The sequence below is a fragment of the Phyllostomus hastatus genome, unplaced genomic scaffold (assembly GCF_019186645.2).
Source record: "Phyllostomus hastatus isolate PE091 unplaced genomic scaffold, TTU_PhHast_1.1 phas_contig_34, whole genome shotgun sequence".
Taxonomy (NCBI): Eukaryota; Metazoa; Chordata; class Mammalia; order Chiroptera; family Phyllostomidae; genus Phyllostomus; species Phyllostomus hastatus.
Window position 1 is genome coordinate 66,484,437 of NW_025333857.1, and position 24,195 is coordinate 66,508,631.

General features: G+C 40.8%; 1 protein-coding gene across 2 annotated transcripts in view; it reads right to left on the reverse strand.

The window, feature by feature from the left end:
* Positions 1 to 3,278: 3,278 nt before the first annotated feature.
* Positions 3,279 to 24,195, reverse strand: part of C5 (complement C5) — a 90,674-nt gene continuing 69,757 nt past the window's right edge. For both annotated transcript variants that reach the window (XM_045840627.1, XM_045840626.1), the window contains exons 30-41: positions 23,108 to 23,260; positions 19,792 to 19,854; positions 18,129 to 18,210; positions 16,806 to 16,851; positions 13,916 to 14,018; positions 10,820 to 10,894; positions 10,602 to 10,707; positions 9,403 to 9,486; positions 8,214 to 8,303; positions 5,865 to 5,948; positions 4,425 to 4,563; positions 3,279 to 3,812 (exon numbers count right to left, since the gene is read on the reverse strand). In XM_045840627.1, coding sequence (XP_045696583.1) covers positions 3,674 to 3,812; positions 4,425 to 4,563; positions 5,865 to 5,948; positions 8,214 to 8,303; positions 9,403 to 9,486; positions 10,602 to 10,707; positions 10,820 to 10,894; positions 13,916 to 14,018; positions 16,806 to 16,851; positions 18,129 to 18,210; positions 19,792 to 19,854; positions 23,108 to 23,260 — 1,164 coding nt within the window. In that variant the 3' untranslated portion in view covers positions 3,279 to 3,673. The remainder of the gene's footprint in view (positions 3,813 to 4,424; positions 4,564 to 5,864; positions 5,949 to 8,213; positions 8,304 to 9,402; positions 9,487 to 10,601; positions 10,708 to 10,819; positions 10,895 to 13,915; positions 14,019 to 16,805; positions 16,852 to 18,128; positions 18,211 to 19,791; positions 19,855 to 23,107; positions 23,261 to 24,195) is intronic.

Sequence of the window (24,195 nt, forward strand, 5' to 3'; positions counted from 1 at the left end):
CTACTTAGTTTTTCAAATACAGATGCTCTTTGACTTATGATTGGGTCGTCTCAGTAAACCCATCATAAGTTGAAAATATTGTAAGTCAAAAATGCATTTAATATACCTAATCTAAAGAAACCATGGCTTACTTAGCCTAGGCTATCTTAACCATGCTCAGAACACAATATCCCACAAGCTCAGGCGACACAGTGCACCGCACAGCACCAGCTGTTACCCATGTGATTACATGGCCGGTGGACCTGCGGCCGACTGCTGCTGTCTAGCGTTGTGAGAAAGCATGATACCACATACCGCTAGTCTGGGAAGAGATCAACCTTCGACATATCACTTTTGCACCACTGAAAAGTTGAAAAATCATAAGTCAGACCATCATGAGTCAGGAATCATCTATACATAGTAAAATAACCATAGTACCCTGGCTGGGTGGCTCAGTTGCTTGGAGTGTCATCCTGATACATCAAGGTTGCAGGTTCGATCCCCAGAGCTCATACAAGAAGCAACCAATGAATGCGTAAATGGGACAACAAATCGACATTTCTCTTTCTCTCCCTAAAAATCAATAAATAAAAATTTAAAATAATGGTGTTCACCTGTACCACCTAAGTCATCCTCTTTACCCCCAACAGAACCTGCCTTGTGCTTTTCCCTTTAACCACAAAGACTCTCCTGTCCAAACCCCGCCATCTTTCTTCAGGAGACCTCCCGGAGCTCCTCCAGCTCACTCAGTTCCTCAGTCCCTGAGCTCCCTTCACACTTACAGGAAGAAACCCACACCCACATTTGGATGTGTATAGGCCACATAGTTTCATTTTCTGTTTCAAACAACATAAGATTATGAAATATCTTCTTAAGAGCTATAGAGAAAAGAAATACCAGAGTGTTCAACTCCCTTGTTTTATTGGCTACCAAAGAGATGAAGAGGCTTGTCCCAAATCCCCACCAGGGGCAAAACCAAGACTGGAACTTGGGTCTTCTGATGCCCACACTCAGTGGGGAATCCACACTTACTGAGTCCCTGTAACATTTCCAGCAGTGCGCCAGGCACAGGAGATAGTGGTGAACAGAACAGACCCAGACTTTGCCCACATGGAGCTCACAGTGGAGCCAGGAAGCTGCCACTAAACAAGATACATGATTGAGTAAATAACTGCAAGTGCCTTGGAATATAAGTGCAGGGTGGAGTAGGGGCCCCAGCCTGTTTGGAGGGACACACAAGTGTCCCTGACGAAGTGTGTTTAAAAGCATAGGAATTAGCTGAAGAGGAGCTGGCAGATTTCTAAATGGTGCCGGGCTAACTCACAAAGGCCTGCTTTGATGTTGGGAAGCTCAGCTGCACTGCGAATTAGACCACCGCGGCCGACCTGTTGGCCACAATGCTGAGAGAGAAGGCAACCCAACAGCTGGGAGACCCCGGGGCCCCTGGAGCACTGCAGTGGTCCGCTCCCCTCCCCCATCCTGCATCAGAAAGGTGACAGGAGACATTTCGGGCCTGATCTGGAGGGGCCCTCAACCCTTGATGGCAGAGTTTGGGCGTATCGGGCACGTTCATTGTTTTTGCCAAGGCAGTGTCTACAATGTGAGCTTTGATATTAAAATAATAATAATAATAATAATAATAATAATAATAAATCCTTAGTTCCTGGAAATGGGAAATCTTTTAAAATTATTTTATTGTTGTTCAATTACAGTTGTCTGTATTTTCTCCCCACTCCTCCCCACCCTACCCCATCCAAACCTCCCTCCCTCCCTTGCTTCCTCCCTCCCCCTTGGTTTTGTCCATGTGTCCTTTATACTAGTTCCAGAAAACCCTTCTCCCCACCGTCCTCTCCCCACTCCCCTCTGGCTATTGCTAAATTGTTCTTAATTTCAATGACTCTGGTTATATTTTGCTTGCTTTTTTCTTTTGTTGATTATGTTCCAGTTAAAGGTGAGATCATATGGTATTTGTCCCTCACCACCTGGCTTATTTCACTTAGCATAACGCTCTCCAGTTGTATCCATGCTGTCACAAAGGGTATAAGCTCCTTCTTTCTCTCTGTTGTGTAGAATTCCGTTGTGTCAATGTACCATAGTTTTTTGATCCACTCATTTGCTGATGGGCACTCAGGTTGCTTCCAGCACTTGGCTATTGTAAATTGCGCTGCAATGAACACTGGGGTGCATAGGTTCTTTTGGATTGGTGTTTCAGGGTTCTTAGGGTATAATTCCAGCAGCAGAATTGCTGGGTCAAAAGGCAGTTCCACTTTTAGTTTTCTGAGGGAATTCCATAACATTTTCCACAGTGGCTGCACCAGTCTGCAGTCCCACCAACAGTGCACTAGGGTTCCCTTTTCTCCACATCCTCTCCAACACTTGTTTGTTGATTTGTTTATGATGGCCATTCTGACTAGTGTGAGGTGGTTGGAAATGGAAAATCTTAGTATTACTTACAAGGCACACTGCAAGGCTTCCTGTAGTTTTAATTAACTGGTAGAAATGCAGATTTTTCAAAAAGAGAATGTGTTTTAGTCCCTATTACTGTTATAGCCAGAGTTTATCTTCATATTTCTATGTGCTACTTCGGTGAGGCCAGTTAAACAAGAAACGCCCAACTGCGTCCTGCCTGAGTCTTAGAAAATGAAACCTGACAAGCAGTGTGATGGTGCGGTGACGTGGAAGGGGGTGTGTTGGGACTGAGAGGGAGCCTTGAGGTGGGTCACCAACTCTGTCCCTTACTGGGCTGGGAAAATTGCTTCTTCTTTCCGAGCCTTCGTGTCCTCCTGTCAGATGGGGATAATAATAATTCCTGTACCTTGTGGGTTGTTTGAGACATTAAATGGGAATATGGGGCGGGGGGGGGGGGCTCTAATGGGCTGCAAAATCTCACTTGAAAATGAGCCTCCTGTTATAAATCCTCTTTATAAAGCTCAAACCGAGGCTCAGACACCTACTAGAACTAACGTCTCCTGATGACTGCAGTTTCTTTTTGCCAGGCTGCTGTGCTAGGCTTGCCTTCCTGGAGAGCTATTGCTGGCGGGAGTGAGTTCCTGGGGAAACACATACGCGCTGGGAGGGAGAGGAAGGGAGTAGAGGGGCCCCCAAAGGGGCTGAGGGCTGAGGCAAGGGCAACAGAGGAGGAAGGGCAAGGACGAACTCTCCTACCTTCTCAGCTTGCAAAGGGCTCTGAGGTTCGGCCTTCTCAGGTCTCTACTGCCGCCTTCTTCAGCTCCCTCAATTCACCTGTCTTTGTGTAGGGGAAGCCAACCTAGCATAAATTAACACTCTTTTCCGCACACTTTGAAAGCAAAGTCAGGCTTTAATGATCAGTTTTCTGTTCCTTGGTATTTTCTTTTAAGCAGAGGCTGTGTTTTTGTAAGATACTATATTTCAGTGGGCTATTCTTTTGTCCCCAGCAAACATTCCAGCGAGGTGGGTTTTAGATGGTCCAATTTATTGCTTCTGGTGTCCAATAACTCTGGAATGAGTATCTGTCTTCATGCCCCCAAGGCCACGTTATTTCAGAAAGTTACAGCTTTTAAAATCGTTCTTTAAGAAAAGCAAGTGCCGCTAATTCTAACTAAAGTGAGCTTTCCAAATAAGACCAGCTGTGAATGTTTCGGGGAAAAAAAAAGGAAAGAAAAAAACTTCAGCAACAGGGGTCCACAGTGAAAACTGTACGCAGGTGAATTTGTCAGGCATTTTCGCAGCCATTTAAAAAGATGTCTTCAGCAAACTCATCTAAATTATCTAAAAATGCTTGGCATGATGGACATGTTGTATCTGTAGGCCAATATTCAATCCAGGTGGAGGAATCTAAAGGGTAGATGTACCTGCCAAGAAAACAAGAAAACAAAGCATTTGTGACAACGCCCACAAAGAGAGCAGCGCCAGCTTCCACTGGGCTCAGACTGACAGGTCCCTCGGGGGTCAGGCTGCCGGCCAGCCCTTTGGGACCGGTCTCCCCGTGGGAAGGTCCTCAGACCCCTGATGGCCATGAAGCTGCGTGGGGCTCCCACGGTTAAAGGCAGGGATGGCATCTGTTTCGATGTCTATTTTTTAAAAAATGATAGTAAAATGCATAAACATTTTTGTCTTTACAAATGGAGCAATCTGAACGCTTTTGGAGTGTGCAGCTGTGGTGCTGGGGCTCAGATAAGCACCCTCAGCTTCACCTTTAAACGCAGGCTCTCGGTTTATGTGTCAGCGAGTCCTCAGCTGCCCTAATGGTCTTAAATAGTTCTTTGTTTTAAACTTTGTTTTAACTGTTTCAATTATTTTAAATAATTGAAATATTTTAAATAATTGAAATATTGTTTCAATCATTTCTTCTAATGGTTTGTTGGTTAACAGCAGGGCACGTAAGAAACAGGTAGTGTATTTAAGAATAAATTACACTCAATTTTGGAGGGAAGACCTCAGAAGCCAAAATACCGGTGACTTACTTGAAACTGAAATTGTGTTTTATCTGGAGAGCTTCTTTACCCATGATTAAATACTGTCTTCCTTTCTGCAGGTCAGCATTAATACAGGTTGCCTTTCTAATGAAGGTGATTTCAGAGTCTTTCTCAGCAGCAGCTTCACCTGAGAGACATACAAGTAAAGTTTATCACATTCGTGTTACAGTGTCACCATTATAAACTCTCTTAAGTATTCCAGCCCCTCGTGGCTGTTTATTAGTGAGTGTAAGTTTATACTGAGAGGCTAATGGCTACTGAAGAGCAACAATGTCCCTGTGGTTCAGACTTCAGACTCGGGCGCCTTGGTGGCACCCCAGCTCTGCCACTTACGGGCTGTGTGGCCCCAGACAAGTGATTTATGCTCTTTGTGTAAGGGCTCAGCCCCCTCATCTGAAAAATGGGCATGGAAATAAAACCTACCTTGTAGAACTGTCATGAGATTAAATGGGCTGATATATGAAAAGTGCTTAGAACTATATATATAGTAAGCAGTATATATTTGCTTGTTATTCTTCTTCTTGTAGAAACAGGAATTAAAAGACCCTCTCTACAGTTGAACAATATTAATCTCCACATGTTGTATAGCAAAATTAAAAAGTAGTTGGTAGCTAAAAACAACAGAGTTGGTGAATTATCAAACTCTAGCAGAGTCATCCTAATTATTAAATCCTGAAAAGACTTCTGAACGTGTTGGTAAATAGTAAACAACAGTAACTGTGTGAACAATCCCCATCATTGGTAACACAAATTCTTGTGCGCATATATTACTTCGGGCTAATTTCCTTAGGCTTTTCTGATCACCATGAATCTATGACTTCCCGTTGCAGTAACACGTACACAACATTCTTGGCACCACCTGCCAATTCACCCCTGCACGGTTAGCAGCATGGCTGTGTGGTGCCTCACCACGGTTTTTTAAAACTTTTTTTTAATGGAAAATTTCAAGCATATTCGGGTGAAGAGAGGATAGTTAATTAACTTTAGCTTCAGCAATCACTAATCTTTTTATCATTTATATCCTCACCTACTGGAAGCACACTGTGTTCTAGGAGAAACACCAATTTATTAGCTTTGAACTGTAAAGCTCACAATTCTTATACAAATTGTTGCATGTGTGGTGTTTTGATATTTGTACAACTTTAAATTTTACGTATATTAAGAATGTACACACAGAATGAAGAGATAACAAAGTGCACAACTATTTCTTAACATACTTTACAAACAGGGCTGTTTTATTTTTATAATTGTTTATTTGTCCATTTCTTTTCTTTAAAAATGTGTCTCCTGACAAAACACATAAACTTTATGAAAACACTAACTCTGACTGTGTTATTCACATTGCATCCTCTGTGTCTAATAAAATGCCTGTCACATAGTAAGTACTAAGTATTTGTTGAATGGAAAAATGAATGAATGAATGCTCACCAGCTTTGTAGACATCCAGGAGGGTTGCAGTGTACTTGACAAAAACATTTTCTTCAGTGAAGGATGTGATATTAACTTTATAAGCTGATGAAAAAGAAAACAACAGTTCATACTAAATACCACTGATGTCATGTCCAATGGAGGCCAGAGCTTGTCAAACAAATGAGAGAGGAAGCGTGGCAGGCTCTTATGGGCAGCCTGAGGTTGATCTTATTTCTTCTTCCAAGAGGCCTTCCCAGATACTCTCAGTCTGATTCTACCGATCATTACTCTAATGACTCATTCCACTCAGAATCATTAGCCCTGGCCACTGTTATGGAACAGGCTGGCTAGGATAAGAATAATATTAAATTAAAAGACAGAAACACACAAAACAAACAATAGGAGGCTTTGTCAGATATAAAGATCAGATTCTGATCCTGTGAGATTAGTAGATCATGGCCACGGGGAACCCTGAAGAGCCTCTCCCTTCTCTGCACAGCCACAGTGGGGGCCTTTGTCTATCACTCAGGCTCGCCTTGTGAGACTGCTGGTTCTCTTGCTTCATTTCCTTGGATACCTCCACTGGCTTTGATCTTTGGTTTTTGATAGCATTCTGTTTTCTGACTTTGCTTGGATTGGCAGCTCCCTGACACGAGCCACTCCCTATGCAGGTTCTCTTCATTAGGGCATCTACCGTGGGTCTGACCTCAGTTCGGGAATGACCAGCTTGAAGGGACCCATCCCTTCCATGTGGCCTGAGAAAAGACCCTTCTGTTTTTGCTTTTGATGGGGTTGAATGACCTAAAATGTTTGTCCATTTTTCAGATCTTAGCAAGCTAGCTAGATATCAGAAACCTATTTTAACTCAAAGGATAAATACAATTTAGATTTAGTTTATTACTTTCAATAAAAGACATAATAGATGAATGAATGAACTCATTGTGGGAAACAAAAAAAGGCTGTTTAAATTAGTGGCTTAAAATAGATGAAAACTGTTCTGAATTTTAGATTCATAAACCTTTATGGTGGATTTGAGCAACGTACCTACTATGGGCATAGGTGGAGAGAGGAAACCATTTTATTTTGTTTCTATTCTATTATTCCAGTAGAACCCCAGAGTCCCCTGAAAAAGCCACTAAGTTATTTTTTTAATGTAATAAACTAATTCCAGCTTGCATTTATTCACCATGTTAAATAGATTTCTAATGGTTAAGAGTTTAAATAGTTCTAAAATGGAAGGAAGAATGTAATGGAATTTTTGTTTGCTAAAAGAATAAAGTATTTTCTTCAGACCTCAGTGACTTTTAAAAACTACAGTGGGTCTTGGCTGAGTTGGGCAACCTTTTAGTTTTTTAAAAACAATCAAGATGAATTAAAAGGAAAGAAAGACTATAAACCACACAAAAATCATTCTGATGGCTGTCTTTCCATTAAGGGAGTTTAGTATAATATATGAAAATCATACTGGAGACCAGAATGACTCCAGTTCTACTACTTACTTCTGGCATAGCTTTAAGAAAATTATTTCGTTTCCCTGAGCCTCAGTTTCTTCGCTGGTAAAATAAGAATGATCCTCTGTTACCTCAAAGGTGACTTACGGGACTCCAGTGAGAAACTACATGAAAGCAGTTGGTAAATGCATAATGCCAAATCAACTGTGCTGATTTTTTATTTGTAAATAATGCCCTACCAACTACCAAGAAAAGTTTTGAGACAGTGTACAATGTGCTCTCCCTCTCTCTTAAAAAAATCCAGAAATAAATGTTAGAAACTATGGACAGAAAATAAAGGAGCTAATTCTATGAGGAACCTGAGATAAGACTACAACTGCACTTGGGCATTTAATTTAGTGCTGAGCTCTGGACAGCCAGGAGATGATTCTTTTGAAATGGAGAGTTTCAAACATGCACTGAAATTCTAGATATATTAAAAATTATTTAGTATTGATATTTTACTGTGTCTTTGAAGATTTTTTTTTTTTTAAACCAAACCTTAAAACCACCTTTGTCTCTGCCTCTGCTCTACTGACTGGAAGAGTGCAGTTATGAGTAAAATCTTATACCATTGTGACTTCTCAAAAAGTCTCTTTAATTATATTTTAGGGCCTTTAGTTCGATGGGATCTCTTGGAGCAAAGTATCTTGGCTGGGTGTGCACATCACTTCCATCGTTTTTAATGAAGATCACGTTTCTTGTTGAGGATAAATAACTTTACATGTTAATGCTGAAAACTGATAGCACTTTCCTTCAAAGAAATATACGGACTGTTGTATTCATATGATCACAACATAAAGTTACTGATCTTCCTGATTATGTATTCATAAAATGTCATGTTTAATGGAACTATATACTGAACTTTTGAACTTACCATATGCAATCTCTGGTTTACATGCTGTGTTTTTTCTCACATCTGGAGAGACTGTCAGATCCAATTCTGGCTGCATTTGTCCACAGTCAGCTGGATTTTGTGAAAAATGGTAAAAGGTTAATATAGGAAGCACACTCTCTCTGAGAGAAAACACAGTGTCCATGAGCTAGGAGACAAACTAATAAAATCTTACAAATACTAGATTCCTAAGACCTAGTGTCTCCTCTTCCATAAAGTGAAATAGTATATAAAGCAAAAACAAAACAAAACAAAACAAATAAAAACAAAATCTTGAACGTGAGACTTATTCTTAGAATGGAGAGTCCACTCCACAGTCAGCTTTTCAGAAATGTATATCTTTCCATGGAAGAATGGAGGAAAATCTCCCATTTTTTAAAAAAAGATTTTATTTATTTATTTATATATTTTTATTAATAGAGAGAGGGGAAGAGAGGGAGAAACAGAGGGAGAGAAACATCAATGGGTGGTTGCCTCTCAGGTGGCCCCACCTGGGGACCTGGCCTACAACCCAGGCATGTGCCCTGACTGGGAATCAAATCAGCAACCTTTTGGTTTGCAGACCCACACTCAATCCACTGAGCCACACCAGCCAGAGCTTCCCATTTTAAATTTAATCAAATGTCCCTTGAAGGAAGAAAATGGTAACTTCACTGATTTATAGTTATAAAATGGTGCGACAAGTAACCAAGAAATGTATGGATATTAAGAATTTGGAAAACCAAAATAAAACCAAACCAACCCAGACCCTCATGAAGTCAGGTGATTATTTGTGAGCTCTGGGTCTTTCTCTTGGCCAAGAAGGCTGCCCTGGATTTGTGAAGACTGAATGGAGAACTCACTAACTGGGGAGGACATAGGAAAGAAAGGGGAGCCTCTTCTCTTTGGTTGTAGTCCTACTACATAAGAAAGACCAGGTGAAAAGTAAGAACTTCACATCATATTATCCCTCTGGTAGCCAACAGCCATCCGGATAGTGTTTCTCCACCTCTGTACGGTAGAAACTATGGGGTTGTTCAGGAGTTGCTGAGACGTAGTTTCACTGTGCTCAAGGAATCAGCTTTCAATTGGCTGAGATGACATTTCTCCTTCTGAGGGATGACGGTTTGTCACACAGCTTCCCCCAGATTAGCTCTGGATTAACTTTAAAACATGTTAAAAAAAAGTTTACCTTCCACGCACTTGCATGTTGCTCCTTCACAGACTTTCTGAAGCTTGCTATCGGACGTGCTATAAAACATGGTGCACTTTTTTTCTGTGGCAACAAAAGCATGGTTAGGAAAGGGGCCTGAAAAACACACAGGACATTTATTACCCCATGAATCTTGCCCATGGGTCTTAGAGATCATCAATTCCAAATCCTTTTTTTTTTTTTTTTGTATGAAAGGCTCACGGAGGTTAAATTTTGAATTGCTTGTCCTGGCATGGGCCCCTCTACCTTCAAAATGACCTTCCCTTCTGTGCTTGAAATTTTACTGTTCGACACTCATTTCTTAGAGTGAACTTATTTGGTGCTTCCATGAATGAGAGGAAATAAATTATGTTCCATGAGAGTCTATTAAAAGAACTGTAATTGTCTAGACTGGAGAAGAAAGGAAGTGTGTGTGTGTGCACATGTATTTTATCTCTCAGGGGGAACTGAGGTTAAGTGTATTCTATGTAATTTCAGAAGTTAAAACTAAAATGAATGGATATCAGAGTGTGGTTCATTCTAGGAATTTTCTAAGAAGTAGAACTGTCCAAAGTGGAGTTATCTGTCTTGTGAACCAGAGGGCTCTCTAATCACTTAATATTCTCCGAAGTGGCAGAGTGATTAAGTTGCGGTCATTCATTAAACATTTGTCGGTACACGTTATGTACCTGACACTGTGTTAGATGATAGGGACACATCTATCCTTAGGGGCACACTGGATGGAAATATTCTGTCTGGGGCTGCTGAGAAAGACGTACAAACAAGTAACTACAATGCAATATGAATATGACAACTACCCTGATACAGCTCTCTGCAAAATGTGATGAGAATATAATGGAGTAGAAGTTGATTCTGGAAGGATTGGAAACTAAGTGGGCTTCTCTAAAAAGGAAAGGGGCAATGAAAATAACACACCAAAAATAAACTTGAGGCACAGGATTTAAAATCTGAGAGCAATCTGATTTAGTTATTTTAAAAATAAAGCAACTGAGGACCAGAGAGGTGAAATGATTTGCTCGAAGTTCTGCTATAGATTGTATGTCCAAGTTGGGACTTTTGTGAAGAGTGAGCCTAGAAGAGGCAATATATAAAGTTTACAGGCCTCTAGTGGATTTATGAAGGTTCTGTAATGAACACAAAGTAGTCCTCTGAAGAAATTTTGGAGTACAGTTGGTTACCTGGTCTGTGGTATTCATACACTGTGAAAATAGCAGGATTCAGAAACCCAACTTGAAAAAATTCAACTATCCGAAATCGAACACAGAGGAACTCATCTGAAGGAATCTGGCAAATTCAAGGTTTAAGGAAATTATGTGAGAGAAGACACTGATAATATTTTAGCTTGTACATTTTGAATAGTAATAGTAAATAAAGAATGATGGGAGGTAGAACCTACTGAATTCAGTTGCATAATAACATGTCCATCTTTGATTTGGTAATCAGTTATTAGTTGATCCACCCTCTCCACAAGCTAAAGGAGGAAAGAGAAAAGCATTAGTTTAATTTTATGATCTTTTTGTTTAAATGCATTCACCCAATGAGATGTTAGATCATGGGGAAATAAGTCACTAATCAAAGAAGTTGAAGAGCAGCTCCCTCTCTTTAAAAAGTTGAAACGTTATCATATGCACTCACAGTTTTTGTGCCATAGAAATATATGCCCTCACTTTATTAGTGTAAGTAGCTAGTTAGTTAAGGAGGGGAGCAAATGGAATTAGACATTAAACCTGACCCACTAGGGAGCTGAATGAGACATTAAGCCTGATTTACCAGGGTGCCACAGCACTCACAGGCTCCCTAGGGGCCTGCTACATTGTCTTCCAAGGGGACGTAATCCCAAAGTGGGCAGGAAAAATTGTCTATCAGTCATTAGCTGGGATTACTGAAGGAGGGATAAAAACAGCAAGGGGAATTCCTTTGCTAGGCACACATGCAGTAGAAGTCAAAATGGTGCAGGGGTAGGTAAGTGCATATACAGCAGAAGCCAGATGATGCAGCAGAATTTTGGAGCATGTGAATTGGAGCGAAAATGATGACATAAAAGGGTGGAATTCAGCCTAGGAAAACCTGGGGGGTGGGGTGGGGAATCAGATTGGATAAGAGCATGAAACCCCAGAAAATCCAGGAAAGGGATTGGTTGGGGGTGGGCCGAACACATCCCTGGGAAAACCGTGACGTCGGTTGGATAGTTTGAAAGAAAGCCTGCTCGTTCCCAAAAAACAAGAAAATATATGGGAGATTATCAAGGATCTCAAAGCAGTTGCTACTAGAGCTTGCCCACCTTCTACATCCCTGAGAGCATATCAGTTCCCTTCACCCCAATAAATCTACACTCAAACTTCTCCTATGCAAATGCTCTTCGAAATTCCTTTCTTACAGCACCATAAGAATCCTTCTACACCAGCAACAACTTCACTGAAAAATCAAAATTTAGGTAGATCATTGGTCTGGAAACAATATTCTGGGCAATCTATGAAAATGACATACTAGAACGAGGGAAATATCTTTTTAAAATACTACAGTAAAACTTCTGACCAAGATGGAGGCATAGGCAGATACACTGTGCCTCCTCACACAACCAAAAGATGGACAACAATTTAAAAACAGAAAACAATCAAGACTGACAGAAAATCAAACTGTATGGAAGTCCAACAACCAAGGAGTTAAAGAAGACACATTCATCCAGACCGGTAGAAGGGGTGGAGTTGGGCAGCCGGGAGACAAGGTGGCAGCTGGCAGACCCAGTGAGGTGGCAGATTGTGGAATGGGGCACACAAGGCTGCAGCTGGCTGGCAAGGCAGCAGTGGGTGGGCCAGGTGGTCCCACATTCATGCACAGACAAACCAGGTGAAACAAAGGAGGAGCAGGACTAACCACACAACCCAGGATCCCAGCTTGGGGAAATAAAGCCTCAAACCACTGATTGAAAACACCTATGGGGAGACCCACATGGTCCTAGAATGTACACAAACCCACCTACGTAGGAATTAGCACCAGAAGGGCCCAATTTGCTTGTGGGAAGCAGGAGAAGTGACTGAAATCTGGCAGAGAGTGGAGCAAGCACCATTGTTCCCTCTCTGACTCCTGCCCCATATACAGAGTCACAAACCAGAGAGGTGGGTTATGCTACCCTGGTGAACACCTAAGGCACCGCCCCTTACTATGTAACAGGTGTGTCAAGACAAAAATAAAAAAAATGGCCCAAACGAAAAAATAGATCAAAATTCCAGAAAAAAATACAATTAAGTGATGAAGAGATAGCTAACCTATCAGATGTCCAGTTGAAAACACTGGTAATCAGGATGCTCACAGAATTGGTTGAATTGGGTTGCAAATTAAACGAAAGAAAATGAAGGCTACTCTATGTGAAATAAAGGAAAATGTACAGGGAACCAATAGTGATGGGAAGAAAACTGGGACTCAAATCAACGGTGTGGACCAGAAGAAAGAAAGAAACATCCAATTAGAAAAGAGAGAAGAAATAAGAATTCAAAAAATGAGGAGAGGCTTAGGAACCTCCAGGACATCTTTAAACGTTCCAACATCCGAATTGTAGGGGTACCAGAAGGAGAAGAGGAAGAGCAACAAGTGGAAAAGTTATCTGAACAAATAATAAAGGAGAACTTCCCCAGTGTGGCAAAGGAAATAGACTTCCAGGAGGTCCAGGAAGCTCAGAGAGTCCCAAAGAAGTTGGACCCAAGGAGGGACACACCAGGGCACAGCATAATTACATTACCCAAGGTAAAAATGAAGGAGAGAATTCTAGAAGCAGCAAGAGATAAGGAGGCAGTTACCTACAAAGGAGTTCCCATCAGACTGTCAGCTGATTTCTCAAAAGAGACCTTACAGGCAAGAAGGGGCTGGAAAGAAGTATTCCAAGTCATGAAAGACAAGGACCTACATCCAAGATTGCTCTATCCAGCAAAGCTTTCATTTAGAATGGAAGGGCAGATAAAGTGCTTCTCAGATAAGTTCAAGTTCAAGGAGTTCATCATCACCAAGCCTTTATTATATGAAATGTTAGAGGGATTTATCTAAGAAAAAGAAGATAAAAATATGAACAGTAAAATGACAGCAAATTCACAATCATTAACAACCACACCTAAAACAAAAACAAAAACAAACTAAGCAAACAACTAGAACAGGAACAGAACCACAGAAATGGAGATCACATGGAGGGTTAGCAACAGGGGAGTGGGAGGGGGAGAGAGGGAGAAAAGGTACAGAGAATAAGTAGCATAGATGGCAGGTAGAAAATAGAAAGGGGGAGGTAAGAATAGTATGGGAAATGTAGAAGCTAAAGAACTTATGACATATGGACATGAACTAAAGGGGGGGAATGTGGGTGGGAGGGGGTGTGCAGGGCAGAGGGGAGTGAAGGGGAAGGGACTGGGACAACTTTAAAAGCATAATCAATAAAATATATTAAAAAGAGAAAAAATGCAGTGAAGAAAACCAAAAATTTATAATAATATATAAAAAAAACATTCACATCTTTTAAGTCGTCGGTGTTTGCATTGATTCCAGTGGGCAAAGCGATGTCCATCACTGCATGGGAGGACTCGGATGATAATTCTTCTCTGCTGGGCTTGTAGCTAAAATAATTAGAGATTAGGAAATGGAGTAAATAAATAGATAAGATTCTTTAAGAAAAGGCCATATTCCTTAGTAGGCTTTAATTTTCAAAGTTGGATCCCCACTACAATATATGTATAGCAATCTCTGAATTTTAAGTTGCAAGGGACCATTTAGTCATGTATACTAACTCTTTACCCACTTGAGGGTTAATCTGACAGAGCTGGAAGAGACAGAAGCCATTCAGTCCAAGCTCTTAACTAACTCCTTGAGGAAACTGAGGATGAAAGTGAGGCACTCGGTCAAAGGTCACATTACTGGTTAGCTCCAGAACTGCATGCTTCTTTTTTGTATTTTTTGTATTTTTTCCAACAGAGAATATTCAAAGAAGAAAATTAGTTGTATATGGGAAAACGATTCAATGAGCATGATCAGGAAAATAATGGAAGGAAATATGCTAAAATATTAGCAGCTATTTTTTTTCTGTATGGTAAGATTATAAGTGATTATCTCTTTTCCATGCTTCTATTTTCTAAATTTTCCACAATAAACACTTTATTTTTAAAAAAATGTTTTAAGGACTATCCTTTGCCTAAGAACTGTGCTTGTGGAGAAGCTAAGGAGTAAGGTAACAGGAGTAAAATGGAAGATTTTCTGGGTTTTTCTTTTTCTGGTAAGAGAGAAAAGAATACCAGGAAACTTGGGGTTTATCCCAGTTCTACTGCGAGATTTCTACAAATCATCTTCCCTTTATAGAGCTCATTTTCTTATTGCTAATAAAGAAATGTAAACTTGTGTTTTACATTTATCTTTATAATTCTAAACGTTGAAGCAGAGTTAGAAGAGTAAAGAGTGGCGAGCTGGGGGTCCAGGACTAGAGATAGGGGGCAGGGGCAGAGTGAGTGTGGTCCTGCAGAGACTGAGTTTCAGGTTCCAGCTTCACCTCAAGATGATTCAGAGGCAGCTGGCCATTCAAGAGTGAAACTTGAAAGAGCAGTTGGGACTAAAGGAAGAAACCAGGAAGACAGCTTCACACGGGGAAAAATGAACTGATCTCACCTAAATGAGTATCAGTGAAATGGGAGGTCTTACTTGAGTTAGGGGTAGGCAGAGGAGCTCTTGTCCCCAGTCACACTTCACGGAGTGTGTACAAAGCAGACCCTATTCAAAGTTTTAGGTGTAATATTTACCATAATAATTTAAAATATAAGATTTATGGCTTATAAAATATTAAGTCCATTCTTCGCCAGAGTAACAATTTTCACAGGATAAAAAGCAACTTGGAATGTAATATGACATCTGGACATGTCCCTAATTGGGTGAGTATCACCAGAAGCAGAGAAGTCTTGCTCACAGATGCAAAGACTCTGTCAACAGGATGGAAAAGGGCCTCCTGACTGGAAAGTATCTATGAAAGGTTGCTGGAGCCTTTGGTGACTGATTGCCATGGTGACGGTTTCTACCGTGGAAGGAAACCATCCTTTCAAGAAGCCCTTTGCCTGCTGCCAAAGACAGCACTCTTTACCAAAGGCATTTTGTTCCAAGAGAAGGAGAGAAATAAAATCCTTTTTTCTTTTCTTATAAATACAACAGAGAGGTTGTAAAAAGCTTAATACATGAAAGAGACTCTGAACACAGAAACTGTGTGCTGGCATTTTTTATATCAGGAGAGAGAATATTAAAAGGCAAAGAATTTCTCACATGAATAAGTACTATACAATTACTCTTATAATTTATCCAATGTAACTTCAGCATCACAGAACTAATATTCCACCCAGCTTTTCCCCCCCCAGATTGTGTGTGTGTATATATATATATTTTTAAGATTTTATTTATTTACTTTTAGAGAAAGGGGAAGTGAGGGAGAGAAACATCAATGTGTGGTTGCCTCTCACGTGGCCTACACCGGGGACTTGGCCTCTAACCCAGGCATGTGCCCTGGTTGGGAATTGAACCAGCGATCCTTTAGTTTGCAGCCTATGCTCAATCCACTGAGCTACACCAGGCAGGCCACCTGGCTTTTTTGAACATTCTGCTCCAAGTTTGTAAAAACCAAACTATAAATATTCAATATTGCATCTCTATTTGTTTTCTTTTGTGTATTAACAATCTGGACATAGGCCTCTTGTCAACTAATTCAAATGGATGAGTTTTTGATGAGAGCCTTTTTATACAGGATGGGGAAAAATTAGGGTTACAGTTGTTTGTATGGAAAATGATACAGAAATTAATAAATAATACAAGAATAAACTGTGTTTTTCATACTCACAACTGTAAACATACTTTTGCCCCACACTATATGACGGGGGATAAAAAAAACTGGAATAATCTTTGGATTATCTTCTGGAGGGCAGGCCCCTTGCAGTGCAGGCCTTCCCCGGCAGCTGTCTTCAATGTGCAGCCTGAGTGAGCCACAACCACCGGCTGATGCTGGCCAGCGCTTTTACTGGGTCCAGGTTATCTTTCTAAAGAAGAGAGTAGGAGCTGCTTATGAGAGAGAACTGTTTTTTCTTTTTCTTTTCCTAATACTTTCATCACATCTCTACCTTTCTGAAAGACAAATAAAAAATGCAGTGTTTGAATTAGAAGATGGCCAAAAACAGGGGGAAAAACTAGGTATGAACAAAAACCAAAGCCGTTCTGTACAGTGAATAGCTATTTAAGAATATCCGTTACATTCCACATTTAAACAGGTGGACAACTTGCATCTTCTGGCCATCTTAGATTTCAAAGAGATGTAAAGAAGCAGCACAATGGCAGATGTGAGCTCTTGAAGCATACAGTCCCCTCTGTGGAAATGCACTCACCTTGCACATGCTACTAGGCGCTTGTAGTCTGAGGTGCCTGTGGATCCTAGCGCAAACGAACAAAAATGAGAATGAAGCATTATTTACTGTTTTTGAAACTGTCAGAACAGAATCATTAATGAGCATACCTCCGAACACACTTAAAAATGATTTGTGGTTTGGAAGTTGGCACCTTTGGTGATTTTTCTGAAAATTTGTGGCTATTGACAACACCAGGAAATCTTTAAACCATTAGAATGATTTGCTGCTTTCAAAGAACTTATGAGTTAAGGAAGGAGTCATTAAAGGTAAATATGTGTTGGTAACTAACATGTTTGGGGGGAGGATGTAGGGAGGAAGAGCAGATGCGTGGATTCGTGGGTGGTTGGAAAGTTTCCTGCAGGAACAGGCCTCGGAGCCACACACGAGAGCCATCAGGACAAAGAGAAACACACCCTGAGCTCACGGCTAAAGGGGGCTGGAGTGTGCATGTGGACTTGCTTTTGGACTGAGGGGAGAGCTAACCCACCAGAGAGGAATGTGAAGGCCAGAAATAGAAAAAAATGGCACACTAATGAGTGGCCATAAGTATTGGAGAGACCAAGTTGAAGATGGAGGCAGAGAAATGTGTATTTGTCAGAACCCTTGGGATACAGAAAGTGTAAGGGGTAGAAATCCAACAGGGTGATAGGGAAATTCAGGGTCGTAGAATGGAACACTGATTTGAAAGTAACAGAAATTCAAGGATCAGAGATTAGACCTTTCTGGGTGAAAGTGGGGAGCTTTATAACTAGTTACATTCTTCTTTTTAAAAAAACCCTCACCCAAGGATATGTTTACTGATTTTAGAGAGAGAAAAGGGATATGGGGGTGGGGGGCAGAGAGAGAGAAAGAGAAAGAAACATCAACATGAGAAACATTGATTGGTTGCCTCCTGTATGCACCCTGACCAGGGATCGAACCCACAACCTAGGTATGTATGTGCCCTAACTGGGAATTGAACCCATGACATTTTGGTGTATGGGGACGACACTCCAACCAACTGAGCCACCTGGCCTAGACAACTAGTTTCATTCTGAAAAAGTAAATTAGTCAAAACAATTTCTTGATCAATAGCGCATACCTTTAGTTTAGTTACTAAGTTGTTTAACATAGATTTCCAACTATTATTAAAGAGTTACTTCTATTATAATAAATTACAGTAACGTTCACTCTGATGTGAACCTGCTAAAGAACCTGATTAAGGAATTTTGATTTTTGGGCAAGCATAATTTTCTAATCAGGGAAGCTCTCTGACAGTCTTTACACTTAGGCAAAATTACAGTGTGAATCATGCTGTTTTACCGCTGATGTCCTGGCTTTCAATTTTCAAATGAAAGCTGCAAAATTCCTCAGAGGTACCAGTTTTGTGAGCCACAGTTGTTACCTACATTGGGACAAGTAAACAAGAAGATTTGATTTCAAGTGGGAAGGGGAAAAACGTATTACGGCAGGCCTGCTGCTATAAATGGGATGGATGCTTAAAGTGTCATTTTCCAAATCCAGTGCAGATGGTGCACATTAAAGACCCATTTTCTCAGCAGCTGGACTTTCAGCACCTCCACCACCTGAAACAGCTGAGAAGCCCAAAGTAAGCAAAAACTGACCCCTGGTCAGGCAGAATCTATTTTTTTCTTTTTAAATTTTATTCCTTTTCTTTTAGGTCTTTCTTCTTTTTCTTCCATTGTCCGATTACAGTTGTCCCCATTTCCCTCCCATTACCCTTCCCTGCCCCACCCACACCCCACCTCCCACATCCAATCCTCTTCCCCACCCCATCTTTGTCCATGGGTCCTTTATACATGTTCCTTGACTTGACCCTTCCCCTTCTTTCCCCCGTTATTCCCCTCTCCCCACCCCTCTGGTCACTGTCAGTTTGTTCTTTATTTCCATGTCTCTGATTCTGTTTTGCTTGCTTGTTTGTTTTGTTGATTAAGTTCTACTTATAGGTGAGGTCATATAGTATGACCTCATACGTTTGCTGTGGCTAGGCAGAATCTTGGTCCAAATTCCACATAGTTAAATCTGAGCACCTCACTCTTCAGAAAACTTTAAGATTCTCATCTTTGAGCCTGTACACTCCAATTTTACACGTAACACTACAAGGAAGTGTTGTTTTCTCCCACCCCACACACCACCATGGGAAAGAACAAATTACAGGTGTGTATGGATGGGCAGGGTGTTGCCGGAAGTAGTTACATCAACAACTAGAAGTGACAGAAAAGGACAATCAATCCCCTGCCCATAAAATCTGATACAGTCTTTGAAGGAATAAATGTCTAAAGATAAGAGCATAATTAAAGTCATCAATAGAATGATAATTTATGCTCAGAAAACATATTTCATTTTTATTTTAGCCATTTAGTGGAAAGTTTTTGTTTATGTATATCCATGCAGTCTATGGCTAAAATAGAATAAACTTAAGCCCTTACATACATACATATACATATATATCTCTCAACCCCCAATGATGCTGGATAAATGAGATGTGACTCTGTTACCAATCTTAGAAAATATATATGTGTATGCATACATGTATATACACACATGTAAGCATAACATTGTAAATGTACATATACAAGGTGGCGGAAAGTAGGTTTACAGTTGTATGTGAAACACAGAGTTTATTCTTGTATTATTACTTATTTATTATTGTATTATTTTCTATACAGACAACTGCAAACCTACTTTTGCCTAACCCTGTATATGCAATTATGTATGTAATTTCCACAGATACACAGATTATATACATACAAGGTTTAAAAATACCAGCTATTTTCAAAAAGAAATTATGTGTACAGCTAATAAGATAGCTAAAAAGAATTAGATAAATGAATCCTACCTCAGTCATAGTTACCAAAGCCTAGATATCTGTAACTTTGTGGCAAAGTCCCTAGTTCATTATATATTACTTAGGGTAAGCAGACACCTAACTCCACAATAAGTTGGTTCTCAATGAAATACTTACGTGCACTGTAGCCAAGCCACTGCTATATCCAGTACGGACAATGAGGTCATCATCGACAGGCACCTGGAAAGGTGGATGGAGAAACCATGCTTTCTTTTATTATTTTATAGGGAGGGAGGAGAGAGCAATGAGAAGAGTGAGCAGACACCCGCCAGCTTCCTCGTTGAAAGCTCATGTGAGATTGAATGGATAAGGCATTGGAGATCCTATACACAGAGTAGGCACTAAAAAAATACTGGAATTTCCTTTCCCTTCTACAGCTAAATAAGGTGTCTGAAGTCGCCTAAGTAAGCCAGCAAAACCAACATGTAAGAAAACATTTTGGTTACATTTTCATTTTTATGTGGTTATGGTAAAATAAGCTCTTCATTTCCTTTGCTGACTAAATAAATTCCTTTCAGTGCCTAGCCTCCTATGTACCAAAGGAGATCCTTTTCCTTAGCAAGAACAGGGAACGTCAACATAACTCTGAAGTAGGTGCACTCTATATATGCCCCTCCCACCTTCTGCTTTGCACACCTCTTCCATCTCCTAGTGGCTTGTTTTCCCTACTTCCTCTGGACTCTGTCATGGAAACCCATGGCAACCCACCTGGTTCACCTAGCACCCCACCCAAGCCTGCCAAATCCTTAGGTGCTGCTGCTCTTCTCCCCACTCTGCTAAGAGGAGAGTGAAGACATGAACTGAGTTAGTTCACCCTTCCAGAGAAAATCTACCATATAAATGCTCTAATTTGTACAAAGCATGGAAAAGATCATTTTGAGTAAGTGGCCTGAAAAGTTGGTTCTTCACCATGATCTTCAGGCCAAGAGCTCCTCATCAGAGCTTGGAGCCTTGGCTCAGATTGTGAATGTCTGGTGAACTCTAAATGCTCGCAGGGAAAGGTTACCAGAGTGGCGGCCAAAAGCACAAATGCCTGTAGAGACCCAGGTGCAAAGCAAGTATGGACATAAGTGCATATACGCACGTCACAAAACTGGGGACTGTGACAAATTGAAGAGTGCATGCCACTGCCAGCACCCTATTGCCAGGTATTAGGTTTTTCGACAGAACTGGGAAATCAGGTTTTTATCTGAAATCTCTGGATTTTAAATGTTGGAATAACGCTGGTCAGGGCAAGTTCTTTATACAATATTTTCTAAATATGAATCAGATATATGCCTAGCAAATATTTTCTCCTCCCTCATGCTCTTTTGTAATGTCATCTTGACATTTCTCTTTCAATCTGAGCCGACTGTTTGGTCCATTTGACCGAGAATATGTTGCAGAAGTGACTCTGAGTAACTTCTGAATAACTTAAGATACATATCTTAAGAGATCTTTAGATTATGCTTTCAAATTTAGAAAAATTTCTTCTTCCTGGAATCCAGCTGCTGGGCTGCGAGAAAGCCCAGACAGCCATGCGGAGAGACCCAGAGGAAAGAGAACTGAGGCCCCTGGCCAACAGCGGTAACTAAGCTCCCAGCCAAGGCTGGCGTGAGCTGCCAGCCGTGTCACCCCAGTCAATGCCACACCAGCAGAAGAACCATACGGACACACCCAGCCCACGTTTCTGACTCTGAATCATGAGATAATAAAGTGGTATTATTCTATGCCACTAAGGTTTGAGATAGTTTTCTTTACAAAATTAGATAGCTGACACACTGGGAAAGTGACTATTTGTGTACAGTTCAGAAATAAAAGGTTATATTTACCGAAGAAACTTACTATAGAGATGATGTTGTTTGGCATCCTGAGCCTGAACATTTTGGATGTTTGGGAGATTTTTCTGGCATTTAGGCAGTACTGACCTCTCAACTCCTGCATCACTTAAAATGTAAACCAAATATCCTGAGACTTTTATACACATCTAGAAGTGGAACATCTCCAAAAAACAACTCAGGATGCAGGCTGTGGAGCTGCAGCTATGCTCCCTGGCCGGCACTGAGAACCAGTGACTTGTGGTTTGTAGATAAAGGAGGACCTGCTGAAAACCAGGAACAACTGTGGAATCTCAACTACTCTAACAGTCACCCAGGGACAAGTCGTTTCACAATCATCTTCCTCCTGAGAGCCAGAGTCCCAGGGGGTGTGTGGAGGTGTTTCAGCACTCGCCCAGTGGGGAGAACGGTGGAAAGGAGATGAGGCCAGTGGCTAGGTAAGCCATCTCATCCCTTCAGCCAAAGTAGCTTTGCTTTTTTTCTGACTTAAATATTGGATTAGCCCTGGCTAATGTGGCTCAGTTGGTTGGAGCATCATCCTATAAACCAAGGGGTCTCAGGTTCGATTTCTGGTCAGGGTGCATGCCTGGGTTGCGGGTTCAGTCCCCGTTCAGGGCACGTGCGAGGGGCAGTTAATCAGTATTTCTCTTTTGCGTTAGTGTTATTCTCCCTCTTTTTCTCTCTTTCTCCCTCCCCTTTCTCTAAAATCAATAAACATGTCCTCAGGTAAGGACAAAATATAAAAAATAAACAAATAAATATTAGATAAAAAATAAATGTTGGAATATATCTATATCTAAATCTACATCTCTATCCATATCCATCTTTATATACATATAAGACACACTATGAGCTACTAGTTTGCAATTTTTACATTAAATCTACCTTTCACAAACACGAATTTGTGGAGATCGTGGACAGTAAGAACTATCATCTAAAATGCAGTTGTTGGAAAAACATGTATTAGTAGCTGCCAGCTATTATTAATATGGACCCTAGTTTTTCCAGTGTGTCCTTTTCTTTGGAAAATTCTCAAAGGCCACCAAGGTTTTCATTTTTAAAAACGCAGTAGTAGCAAAGGACATGGGGCAAGGTGTTGGAGAACCTAAAGGTCAATTCCATTTTGGCCACAGTCTGCATGCATGACCGGGCCAGATGGAACCACTGGAGGACTCCCAAATTGTCTTCTCTCTTCCTCTACTGCTGTGCCTTTGTGCTTGCTGTTCTCTGTGTTTGACATGTTCTTGCCTTTCCTTTACCTGGCTAAATTCTTCCAGATGTAACCTACTCATCTGGATGCCTTTGACAAAACCCTCCTCCTCTCAGGCTGGTTCAGGAGGTCCCCCTCTGTCCTTCCATGTACCTACCCAGCTCTTAGTTTTCACTGTCTGTTTAAACGGCTGCTCTCCCCACGCCCAACACACACATGTATACACAGGTTCTTGGCGCTTTACTTTTGAGTCTTCAGTGCCAAGAACATTGTACCCTTGCTTAGGATACAAAAGGTACTTGCTATATGTTTAAGTAGTAAATAGACACATTTGTAAAATAAGGGTGAAACATGATTTCTAAGGTCCTGTCCAATTATAAAATATTATAAAACATCTTTCATTTACCTCTACTGGCTTCCCAAGGAAATTCTGCTGTGTTATCTTGTAATGTTGGAAGTCACCTTTATGCTTGTAAGAAATACTGATTTCCATATTCAAGTGGAGTTGTTTAATCAGGAGTGAATATTCTGTCAGGCCCTCGATGGCATTCATTGTATCCTAGCAACAAGCAGCAAGGCATAAAAACAGGTTCAGCTTATTTACATGCTCTCTGTTTGCAAATCACTCTCTTAGGAGTGGGTGGAGCAGACTGAATGAAACTGGTTGGGGAGGCCGGAGGCAGTTCTCTCCTCCCCAGTGAGGTTGTTACTCTCAGCAACGACAGTAAAGATGTGTGGCCTCATGTGCAGGTTTCTCCACAGTCCTGAGCTCTTCGAAGAATGACTCCGACTTCTTGCATGACTCTTTCCTTCTCCTCCTTAGATTTCAGCTTGAAGCCATAAGCTTCCCCTTCCCCTTATTTAAGGTTCCCCTTCTGCCCTTTAGACCATTCACCTCAATTTGTAATATTTTTATGTATAGTTTCTTGTTGGCCTCCTCTGCTGTAATGTAAGGGTCAGAAGGAAAATATTGTATCTTTTTTGGCATCCATCACATTTAGTATGTACCATATTTTTCGGACTATAAGATGCAAACCTGCCCCCCGCCCCCTTCTGCCAATTTGGGAGGAATAATGGTTGTTAATGCTGCTGCTGAGTTCTGTTTACATTTACTTTGGTGAAATACTATGTTCTTTATGTTATTTTACCAAATTTTTTGCTTCAAAACTTTTTTTCTTATTTTCCTCCTCTAAAACCTAGTTGCATCTTATGGTCCAAAAATACGGTACACATATGGTAGCTATTCAACAAGTATTTGTTGAAGGGATAAGTGAATGAACTTAACTTTTCTGACCTCATCTTTCTCATCTATAAAATCAGGAAATGTAAACATATCCAAGATGTCAAATACATGGCTGTCTTGTCTGCCCATGTCTGTGGAAGCCAATGCTAATCAATGGGTCACTGTTTCCTGTTAAGCCTCTAGTGTACCCAAGATGAAACCTATTTGCCTCCAGGATCAGATGATCACTAAGTAATCCCGAAGAACCCTTG